At 42.2% G+C, this 12,412-nt stretch overlaps 1 protein-coding gene across 1 annotated transcript in view; it reads left to right on the forward strand.

The window, feature by feature from the left end:
* The window catches only part of esyt1b (extended synaptotagmin-like protein 1b), a 38,442-nt gene continuing 26,030 nt past the window's right edge, over positions 1-12,412 (forward strand). The window contains exons 1-7 of the mRNA XM_020488825.2: positions 1-680; positions 1,944-1,985; positions 9,146-9,280; positions 9,474-9,547; positions 9,693-9,765; positions 11,533-11,622; positions 12,318-12,373. Of these exons, the coding sequence (XP_020344414.1) occupies positions 321-680; positions 1,944-1,985; positions 9,146-9,280; positions 9,474-9,547; positions 9,693-9,765; positions 11,533-11,622; positions 12,318-12,373 (830 nt within the window). The 5' untranslated portion in view covers positions 1-320. The remainder of the gene's footprint in view (positions 681-1,943; positions 1,986-9,145; positions 9,281-9,473; positions 9,548-9,692; positions 9,766-11,532; positions 11,623-12,317; positions 12,374-12,412) is intronic.

The raw sequence follows: 12,412 nt of genomic DNA on the forward strand, positions 1-12,412 counted from the left end.
GTTCATATGTTTTTCCTCCTTGAAAGACAACACATGGAAGAGTTGCTAGCTACGTATTGAAATGTGTTCTTGTAATTTTTTAGTAAATGGCTTATGAAGTTGTGTACTCAACGTTTAATGCCACGCATTGTCTAAATTTGGCAGTACCCGCTAAGAAGACTGGCTGGATTATGAACAAATAGAGATGCAGTTTTAAAATCAACTAGATACCTAGCCTATTCGTCAGTACTGAGTTGTACCCGACATTAGATAGCAGTCTGTTGAAAAGTAGGCATTGAAGAACTTGCGCTAGCTTACATTTTCTGTCAGAAAACGCCACGATGCAAAATCCGGACTCGGGGCAGGGAGAATCCACCAAGGACGCATCTGGTTCGGCCCATTCCGAAAAGAATACACCGAATAGTTTAGAAATTGAAACCCCCAAACCACAAGGTGTTGACGCTGTATCGGTTCTTTGGACATTCGGCAAGTGCCTAGGTGCCTTGCTGCCCGTTTATCTGGCAGGGTACTACCGGGTTAGCACCAGTCTGTTGGTGTTCGGGCTCATGGTCTACACGGGATGGAAGCACTCACGCGAGGCAAAAGAAGCTCGTCTGCGGTCCGCCATTCACCACAATGACAACGAACAACAATATTCAGACATGAAAATGTTCAAAAGTAAAAAGGATCTCCCTGCTTGGGTAAGATAACTTTGATAACCATTGGTCACTGATAAGGTGCTCCATTATCTATGTTTAACGTGGTCCCCTTCCCCCCAATCAGATGCCACAAGTCGACCTCCTCCACCTAGCTAGTTCTATGGTCCTAGCGAGCCAGTCTGTTCCACACACAGAAAATATCAAAGGACCAAATATATCCTCGCAAATGTATCCTAACCATAGCTATTTTAATCGAAATGATTACTGTGCACTAGGAAACATTCACATAATTTGAACATAGGGACACCAATGTTATTATACAGTTATTACATCTACATGCTAAAATCCCTGGCTCTAACTGCCTCCAATATTTGTATAGCTGGTATACTGTATGCAGGCCCTATGTCATCATCCCCATGCAGCCGAGCTGAGACAGAATTGATTTTTCTTCTCATATACAAAGGTGCCTTCCTGTAAGGTACTAATCTGAAGCACTCCAAAGACCATTGATGCCTTACGTATAGATGTTGAAGGCCATTTGAGATGTACTGATTGAGGTGTGGTCTTTTGATGCTGTCTCTTTTTCCTCTACAGTGTTTCTCTATTCTCTCTACAGTTTAATTCTCTGTCTCTCTCCCTCTGTATGATTCCTCAGCCTCACCAGCTTCTTCTATATTAGGCAATTCTCAATATGTCTTCCCTCGGGACTAAGAGGGGAAAAAAGGAGGGAGTGAGTCAGAATGAGTCTATTTCAGAATAACAGATAAGGGGAATTAACAAGCTACTGGTCACAACATAACCTTTAGCACGTAGTCTGTTTGGGGTGTCAAATCTGTTTGGGGTGAAGAATGGTGTTTGTTTACACTATAATCGGTACTTGACTGAAATAGGTTCCGGTACTCATTATTTGGGTGCCAGTGCTGTTTATATTTCGGTGCAGGAGCTCCACAATGCTTTTGAGTTAATATTCTATAAGAGGAACAGGAGCTCAAGTGGTAGAACATTTGAGGTGCCGGTACTCAGCTCCGGTGAGCTCCTGCCCAAGTCAAGCACAGACTTAAGGGAGTTCTGTTTAGTGCCAAAAGAAGGCATTGAGATGATGGTGCACTTATGTCTTTCTCACCCACTTCCTGTCCCTCGGATGTAGAAAGTTTCCATTGTGGCATTCACTAACAACACAGACAAAAGCACTGGGAAAAGCTAGTCTGATAACCCTAGCTATACAACTCATTATGTACATGATAAGACAACTCCTGTATTCCTCCTAAATCTGTGACTGATGTATTTATTTGTAATTCCTCACAGGTCAACTTCCCAGATGTGGAAAAGGTGGAATGGCTCAATAAGGTACTGCGACATTACCTCCTTACATCAGTTTTCATCTGGTAACCTCTCCGCTTACAAATGCCTGCCCTTTAGAGAGTGCAAAGAGAAACCCTATTCATCATTCTCCCATTAAACACACAGCAAACACACATGCCTTTCGCTGTCTCTGTGAGCCAGCTGCTATGTTGATAGACAGGTGGTGGGGCATGGTAGCTGAGCGATTAGTGCTGCTGCTGCTACGTTGTCATGTTACAGCAGGGACACCCACCCCAGTAGCCTCGCCACTGTGTCTGGGCTGTAGGCAGCTCTCTCCACTCCTACAGTAGAGAGCAGAGCAGGCCCATTGCCAGGCCACTCTGTCAACCTTTCCATATTAGTTCTGCCTGACTCACAGGAAGAGGGAGGGGCCAGCGAAACCCCTAAAATCCAATCAAATGGCAACAATTGTCCCTTCTCCCCAAACCTCTTTTTCACTCTGTTTCTTCCAGCCCTGCAAATGATTTGTATTATTTTTAAATTGAACCTTTTTTAACTAAGCAAGTCAGTTAAGAACAAATTCTTATTTACAATGACTGCCTACCCATTGTAGCGGCTCAGCCTGCAAAACCAGGCTGGTCCTGTTTTCTAAGAATAGGCCTCAGCCAAGACTGAAATTATGATGTTCGCTACAATGGGAACACGAGGTCTGAACACAGCTATCTCTTAGACAGATATTTGAGTTGGATATCCCAACAGGAGCATCAGCAGACTTTAGCTGCCATTGCCCAGAAACCCTTGCTGTTCATGTTGCTGATGACTCACTCTAGATTTACCAGACTGGACCCAGCTGTAATTTCCTTCTACAGCACGCATCAACAGTATACAGTGCATTCGGAAAGTATTCAGACCCCTCCACTTTTTCCTCATTTTGTTACATTACAGCCTTATTCAAAAATGTATTAAATTTGGATTTTTCCTCCATCTACACACAATACCCCTTAATGACAAAGCAAAAACAGTTTTTTATACATTTTTGCAAATGTATTACAAATCAAAAACAGTTACCTTATTTACATATTCAGACCCTTCACTATGAGACTTGAAATTGAGTTTAGGTGCATCCTGTTTCCATTGATCATTCTTGAGATGTTTCTACAACTTGATTGGAGTCCACCTGATTGGACATTATTTAATTGATTGGACATTATTTGGAAAGGCACACCTATCTATTTAAGGTCCCACAGTTGACAGTGTATGTCAGAGCAAAAACCAAGCCATGAGATTGAAGGAATTGTCTGTAGAGCTCCGAGACAGAATTGTGTTGAGGCACAGATCTGGGGATCTGGGCATTGAAGGTCCCCAAGAACACAGTGGCCTCAATCATTCTTAAATGGAATTTTGAAACGACCAAGACTCTTCCTAGAGATGGCCGCCTGGCCAAACAGAGCAATCGGAGGTGAAGGACCTTGGTCAGGGAGGTAACCAAGAACCCGATGGTCACTCTGACGTAGTTCCAGAGTTCCTCTGTGGAGATGGGAGAACCTTCCAGAAGGACAACCATCTTTGCAACACTCAGGCCTTTATGGTAAAGTGGCCAGACAGAAGCCACTCCTCAGTAAAAGGCACATGAAAGCCCGCTTGGTGTTTTCCAAAAGGCACCTAAAGGACTCAGACCACAATAAATAAGATTCTCTGGTTTGATGAAACCAAGATTGTACTCTTTGGCCTTAATGCCAAGCTTCATGTCTGAAGGAAACCTTGCACCATCCCTATGGTGAAGCATGATTTTGGCAGCATCATACTGAGGGTATATTTTTCAGTGGCAGGGACTGGGAGACTAGTCAGGATCGAGGGAAAGATGAACGGAGCAAAGTACAGAGAGATCCTTGATGAAAACCTGCTCAGGACCTCAGACTGGGGTGATGGTTCACCTTCCAACAGGACAATGACCCTAAACACACAGCCAAGACAATGCAGGAGTAGCTTCGGGACAAGTTTCTGAATGTCCTTGAGTGGCCAAGCCAGAGCCCAGACTCGAACCCGATCTAACATCTCTGGAGAGACCTGAAAATAGCTGTGCAGCGACGCTCCCCATCCAACCTCCCCATCCATCTTGAGAGGATCAGCAGAGAAGAATGGGAGAAACTCCCCAAATACAGGTGTGCCAAGCTTATAGCATTATTATGCTATAAGCTTGGCACACCTGTGGTTAGAGCGTTGGGCCAGTAACTAAAAGGTCGCTAGATCGAATCCCCAAGCTGACAAGGTAAAAGTCTGTTGTTCTGGCCCTGAACAAGGCAGTTAACCCACAGTTCCTAGGCCGTCATTGTAAATAAGAATTTGTTCTTAATTGACTTGCCTAGTTAAATAAAATAAAAATATATATTCCCCAAAAGACTTGAGGCTGTAATAGCTGCCAAAAGTGCTTCAACAAAGTACTGAGTAAAGGGTCTGGACACTTATGTAAATGTGATATTTCCATAATTTTATTTTGAATGCATTTGAAAAAATGTCTAAAAAACAGTATTTGCTTTGACATTATGTGGTATTGTGTGTATATTGATGAGGGGAAAAAACAGTTGAATCAATTTTTAGATGTATAATTTTTATGTAATTTTACCCCTTTTTCTCCCCAATTTCGTGGTATCCAATTGTTTTAGTAGCTACTATCTTGTCTCATCGCTACAACTCCCGTACGGGCTCGGGAGAGATGAAGGTTGAAAGTCATGCGTCCTCCGATACACAACCCAACCAAGCCACACTGCTTCTTAATACAGAGCGCATCCAACCCGGAAGCCAGCCACACCAATGTGCCGGAGGAAACACCGTGCACCTGGCAACCTTGGTTAGCGCGCACTACGCCCGGCCCGCCACAGGAGTTGCTGGAGCGCGATGAGTCAAGGATATCCCTACCGGCCAAGCCCTCCCTAACCCAGACGACGCTAGGCCAATTGTGCGTCGCCCCACGGACCTCCCGGTCGCGGCCGGTTAGGACAGAGCCTGGGAGCGAACCCAGGGCCTCCATTTGAATAAATTTTACAATAAGGCTGTAACGTAGCGAAATGTAGAAAAAGTCAAGGTGTTTGAATCCGAATGCATTGTATATTCTCTGCCAGGGAGGGAGTCTTGTCCTGTTTTTAGACAAACTGGAAACCCCCTAGAACTCGACAGAGATCAAATGTGAGGCGGTCTACGAGAACCGGTCTGATCTCGTGCCAATTCATTGTTGGGAAAAAGAGAAATTGCCCCAAAAAATATTTGTTGTTGTGGAAATTGAGATTTTGGTTGTTTTGGATACTTTAAACCCTTTTCTTTATTGGAATGTAAAAAATATTGTATGATTACTTAAGGAAAATAGTTAATTTATAAGTTGTTGTTTTTACGTTAGATAGCATGCCCAATGTGAAAAGGTTAGCTCTAACTTCCCAAGCCCTGAGAGTGTCACAGCTGACTTGACCCATTCAAAATAACATGCTACAGAGAAATTAAATTAGGCTGGTTTAGATACAGAATAATTAGCTAGCTAATTATTAATGTAGTAGTATAACGTTGTAATTTACAATCAACAATGTAGTTATGAATGTTCATTTTGTCTATAATTAGCTGTAAACCGGTGCTAAAGTTCATAAGAGGTTTCTTTCTTCCGATGTTGCTTGATCAGTGGGTAGGCCTATTAGCTGACCAAAATGACATGAAAAGTGCTCCAAATATATTCACAGTATTGCTGCACTTTTAGCCATACAGAATTATTTAGATTTTAGGTAGCAACGCAATCTCATCGATATCCTATCCTAAACTTGGAAGCGAGAGGCATCTCGAATGACAATTAGTTAGCTATGTCATTTTGAGCTGCATCCCATTTCTTGCTAGCCCTGGCCACTCCCCTCAAAGATATAAAGGTATTGGATAGGTGTAGATTAGTTATCTACCAGTACAGTTACACCAATCCACTGCTTTTAATCTTTGTAGCAGTGTGAATGAGTGCACAGGTGAAACAGAGTGCAAATTGGGATTATGCTCCTGTCATTCTTGTAATAGCACACACCCGCAGTCTTTCTGTTTTCTACCCCTCAAAAAATATATAAACGCACCATGTAAAGTGCTGCTCCCATGTTTCATGAGCTGAAATAAAAGATCCCAGGAATTTTCCATACACACAAATGCTTATTTCTCAAATTTTGTTTACCAATTTGTTTACATTCCTGTTCGTGAGCATTTGATGCCTTGTCAAGATAATCCATCCACCAGACAGATGTGGCATATCAAGAAGCTGATTAAACAGCATGATCATTACACAGGTGCACCTTGCGCTGGGACATTAAAAGGCCACAATGTCTCAAGTTTTCAGGGAGTGTGCAATTGGGATGCTGACTGCAGGATTGTCACGAAGAGCTGTTTTCAGAGAAATTCATGTTAATTTCTCTACCATAAGCCGCCTCCAACGTCGTTGTAGAACATTTGGCCGTACATCCAACCGGCCTCGCAACTGCAGACCAGGTGTAACTATGCCAGGCCAGGACCTCCACATCAGGCTTCTTCACCTGCAGCATTTTCTGAGACCAGCCACTCGGGCAGCTGATGAAACTAAGGAGTTTTTCTCTGTAATAAAGCCCCATTGTGGGGAAAAACTCATTCTGACTGGCTGGGCCTGGCTCCCTAGTGGTTGGCCCTGTCTCCCAAGTGGCTGCACCCCTGCCTAATCATGTGAAATCCATAGATTAGGGCCTAATACATTTATTTCAATTGACTGATTTCCTTATATAAACTGTCACTCAGCAAAATCGTTGCATGTTGTGGTTATTTTTGTTCAGTATCATTAGTCAATCATCATTGAAGCTGACTTCTAAGATAAATAGTAACATTGCATGTTGTTTGATTTAGCTAATTAGTTATAATTACTTTGAGCGAAACTGCCAGTATGCTCTGAATTACCGGAAATCAATGATTATTTTACGAGTGGTCCCAACGATTTTCTGTCACCTCATGAATGGAGAGATGAGAGCCTCTTCAATGAGGAGCAAGCAAGGTATGTGAAGCTTTCCATACTTCATAACTATCATGCCTCCACTACCTGCATCTACTTTGTATTTGTTTAAGGTAGGCTATAGCCAATGTTGGTAGAGAGTGACAGTACTATTGAAGACAAGCTGATATAGCTACATTTTCACCTAAATGTTTCACTATTTCACTAACCATGGTATTTTTCATCCCTGTAGCTCACAAAACATGTTAGCTAGCTAACAAGTTCATGTTAATTAATTGAGATATAGGAATAGAGATAAGAGACACACAAAGGTGTGAAGAGATAGAGAGCCCCTTTGTGTGTGTGTGTGTTTGTGTTAACTTTTGGGTCTCCATGACAATTTACTTTATTGTGGACCCAAATAAATAAGACTGATAAAGCACTGAAACATGCTTTTCTCCCCCTCGGGGTAAAATGGTGAAGGGAAGGGGCAGGCTCATGGATCTGGGGGCCAGCGCTGGGTCCAAGGTGGTCGTCACCATGGAGCACTTAACTAAGATAAGAATGATGACCTAGTAGTTTGTGTTTGTTCGAGATATCTTTGTTTATTTGTCAGAGAGTCAAATTAATTCATATCAATATGATTTAAATCCTTCTTGCCCACTGCCATCCGGGTCTTCAACAACACCAGGCTGCAGTCAACACCCGACACTACCCAGTCACTTTATTTGCTTTTGCACACTAGTACTGTACTATTTCACTCTCTCTACAGCTATATTTACATTTTGTGTGATTGACTTGTGTTGTGACTACTTGTATTGTTTTCACATTGCCTGTATGACAAACTCATTTCATCTCATCTCTCAGCAGATAAGATTGTTCTTCCTGGCCATGGAGATGTCAGCAACTTGTTCCAGTACCCATTCCTGCAAGATTAATTTAAATTACAATTATTATTTTGGACATCTATAATGCCATCCAGTGTTGTATATAGTCAAATCAAACAGTTCTGTCTTTAGTGTGTTTCTTTTTAAGCGTGTTGTTGTTGATAGTTCATAATCGCACAGAAATGTACACTTATTTTGGCTCCACGTATCTATTATTGTACAGTATAATAATTTATTCTAGTAAACGTAACTGAATCTTTGAATGCTGTTTTCTCACTTTTTACTTTTTGACTGAAGTCAACTTTAAAAGCTCATAACTCTGGTTCTGATAAAGATATCTCAGTGATTAAAAAAAAGATCTGGGACAGTTTTAAAAATGTGTAAACATTTCCTGATATGAAGGTTTCCCCTGATATGAAGGTTTCCCTACGAAGCCTGCTAATATTGTTGCACTCGCCAGTTCTAGGGCTCTTAGGCCTAGTTAACTGGTATGTAATCTGAATGAATGTGGGAAGTCAGTGTTTGAGGGCTGTGTTGGATGCACATGTGCCCAGGGAGACAGCAACCTTACCTTAGGTCCATGGCCAGCTCTGTCTTGACTCATTCGGGTCAACGAGCCCAAGTGGATTATTAGGTTCAGATGGTGACGGAAACAAATATATACAAAAAGGAGAACTACAAACTAAAGATTCAAAATCAAACAAAAGGCCTATGGCCACCAAACCAACCAGCAGCCTCACAGTTTACAAAACTGGGACACTGACTGACGACTGCCTTAATTGGCAGCACCTGGTGTGCTTATCAACCAGGCTCAGCACCTGGACAAGGTTGCTGCTGCCCCCTGGGGGAATGGAGTGTGGAAGTGTTTCGTGGATATTGTTTGTCTACGTCCTAACACTAACCGTGCCCAATAGGAACCATATTATCTAAACAGTGAACGCTGGACATAAACAGATCTACAGGTAACGGGTGGGCCCAGAATCCTGAATATGTGAAACTATTGTCTATCATGGAAAAGACAGACGTGTGCACAGCTGAAGTCTAATCTGTCACCTGCATGTTGCCCTGGTTCTTATTGACACATTGAGTGCGACCACCATAAGATAATCATGCCTGGGTATTTGAAGCTGAGACATTTGAAAGTAGTAGGCCTATTGCCATTAGAGAGTGGTGTGCTTGTGCTTCCACTTTACCTCCTAAAGTAGCAAGGGGTAGAACAAGTCTTATCTGTGTTTCCCTCAGAGAAAATGTTGCAATAACCTGATTTAGTATTGCTGAAAAGCAATTACCTGGTGTGCATTACACAGATTATAGCCATCATCCCTGCTCCTCTCCCTTTCCCCCCACCTCAGATCCTGCAGCAGGTGTGGCCGTTTGTGGGTCAATATCTGGAAAAGTTGCTAGTGGAGACCATCGCTCCATCCATCCGTGCCTCCAGCACTCACCTCCAGACCCTCACATTCACTAAGGTGGACTTTGGGGACAAGGTAACTTCTAAGATAACACCCCCCATACACACAAACACTGCTACAGGTCTCATCATACTATACATGACACAAGATTTTCTTTCACTCTCACTGAGATGGACAGTATTGGTTTATGGGCTTTCATAGTCTTACATAATTGTGTTCTCTTGGTGTGTGTATGTTCTTTGTTGACTATGCTGTATGTGTGTTGTAGGCCATGAAGGTGGTGGGTGTAAAAGCACACACAGAGAATGAGAGGGGACAAGTCCTGCTGGATGTGTACATCAGGTGACCTTCAACCCTTCAATGTTTAACTTTCCGCCAGGCCTCAGAGGCACCATTCACTCTCTCTTCCAAAATCGGAAGTTCAAAGCCATTATACAAGGACCAATTATTGAAATGTGCTACAGTATCCTTCTCTTTTACCTTGCAGCTATGTTGGAAATGTTGAGATCAATGTGGAGGTTAAGAGGTATTTCTGCAAAGCAGGAGTCAAGGGAATACAGGTATGTTTTATTTTCTCTCTCTAGTCTGTAATAAGGCTGTGGGATATTATGGAAAATAGGGAGAAAAGAAGGTATTGACCTGCCAAAGAGAAAGTGAGAGGCAGGAAGAGATATTGGTAACACAATAATGTTAAAACATAACTAAGAAATTACGTCTTTATTTTTAATGTACAGTACCAGTCAAACGTTTGGACACACATACTCATTCGAGAGGGTTTTTCTTTATTTGTACTATTTTCTACGTTGTAGAATAATAGTGAAGACATCAAAGCTACGAAATAACACATAAGGAATCAAGTAGTAAGCAAATAAAAATATATTTTATATTTGAGATTCTTCAAAGTAGCCACCCTTTGCCTTGATGACAACTTTGCACACTCTTGGCATTCTCCCAGCTTCACCTGGAATGTTTTTCCAACTGTTTTGAAGGAGTTCCCACATATGCTGAGCACTTGTTGGCTGCTTTTCTTTCACTCTGCGGTCCAACTCATCCCAAACCATCGGGAGGTCGGTTGATTGTGGAGGCCAGGTCATCTGATGCAGCACTCCATCGCTCCCCTTCTTGGTCAAATAGCCCTTACACAGCCTGGAGGTGTGTTGAAAAATAAATGATAGTCCCACTAAGCGCAAACCAGATGGGATGGCGTATCACTGCAGAGTGCTGTGGTAGCCACGCTGGTTAAGTGTGCCTTGAATTCTAAATAAATCACTGACAGTGTCACCAGCAAAGCACACCACCACACCTCCCCCTCTATGCTTCACGGTGGGAACCACACATGCGGAGATCATCTGTTCACGTACTCTGAGTCTCACAAAGACACAGCGATTTGAACCAAAAATCTCAACATTGGACTCATCAGACCAGAAGGACAGATTTCCACCGGTCTAATGTCCATTGCTTGTGTTTCTTGGCCTACGCAGGTATCTTCTTATTGGTGTCCTTTAGTAGTGGTTTCTTTGCAGCAATTCAACCATGAAAGCTTTATTCACGCAGTCTCCTCTGAACAGTTGATGTTGAGATGTGTCTGTTACTAACATTTATTTGGGCTGCAATTTCTGACGCTGGAAACTAATGAACTTATCCTCTGCATTAGAGGTAACTCTGGGTCTTCCTTTGATTTGGCGGTCCTCTTGAGAGCCAGTTTCATCATAGCACTTGATGGTTTTTGCAACTGCACTTGAAGAAACCTTCAAAGTTCTTGAAATGTTCTGCATTGACTGAACTTCATCTCTTAAAGTAATGATGGACTGTCATTTATCTATGCTTATTTGAGCTGTTCTTACCACCCCTACCATGTCACAACACAACTGATTGGGTAAACGCATAATGAAGGAAAGAAATTCCACAAATGAACATTTAACAAGGCACACCTGTGACTTCCTCATGAAGCTGGTTGAGAGAATGTGAAGAGTGTGCAAAGCTGTCATCAAGGCAAAGGGTGGTTACTTTGAAGAATCTTTGAAGAAAATTTGAAGAAAATATCAAATATATATTGATTTGTTCAACACTTTTTTGGTTACTACATGATTCCATGTGTGTTATTTCATAGTTTTGATGTCTTTACTATTATTCTGCAATGTAGAAAATAGTAAAAATAAAGAAAAACCCTTGAACGAGTAGGTGTGTCCAAACTTTTGACTGGTACTGTATGTGTGTATAAACAAATAATTCACAGTCTATACTTATAAATCCCTATAAGTGTTTTTATACATTTTATTTCAGTTTTGCGATTTTATATGAATGTATTCCCTCCTCTCTCTTCCCAGCTGCATGGGATGATGCGGGTGATTCTGGAGCCTCTGATTGGAGATGTCCCCATCGTGGGCGCAGTCACCATGTTCTTTATCCGCAGGCCGGTGGGTAGCTGGAACCATCCCCCTCTTTCCTTAACACCATCAGTCTGTCCATCTTTCCCTTCATATCCTCTTCACTCCCAACACTCCACCATCTCACACTCCCTGTTACTTCACACGAAAAAAGAATGGTTCCAAATAGTACCAGGTAGGTTCTTTGGCTTGTAATCATAGCGGAACCCTTTTTGGTGCTATATAGAACCTTAGAACACTTTTTTGAAGGTTCTATAAAGAACCATGCTCATTATGTTTGAAATGGAGCCTAAGGTTCTATAAAGAACCATTAAATAAGGTTCTACATAACACAAAAAAAGGGTTCCACTGTGGTCACAACCCTTTTTGGGGCTATATAAGAACCCTTTTTTGTGGAGTGCGATGAGCCAAGTAAGGTCCCCCGGCCAAACCCTCCCCTAACACGGACGAGGCTGGGCCAATTGTGCCGATCACGTCCGGTTGTGATACAGCCCGGGATTGAACCCGATCTGTAAAGAACCATTGAAGAGCTCAAATTGTTCTTTGAGTAATTATGGTTCCACACAGAACCATAACCCTTCCCAAAGAACCTTTGAGGAACCTTCATTTTTTTGTGTGTTGTTCTACTGTACATGTGTTATGTATCTCTCTTTCTCTTTGTATTGGATGTCTGAAACCCCAACATTCCTCATATTTTCCTTCATCTCCTCACCCCTGTCCTATAGAAACTGGACATCAACTGGACTGGACTGACCAACTTACTGGACATCCCTGGTCTGAAGTGAGGCTGACTTTGTCTGTTGTTATCGTTCTGTAATTG

This window comes from Oncorhynchus kisutch, linkage group LG1 (assembly GCF_002021735.2).
Source record: "Oncorhynchus kisutch isolate 150728-3 linkage group LG1, Okis_V2, whole genome shotgun sequence".
Classification (NCBI taxonomy): Eukaryota; Metazoa; Chordata; class Actinopteri; order Salmoniformes; family Salmonidae; genus Oncorhynchus; species Oncorhynchus kisutch.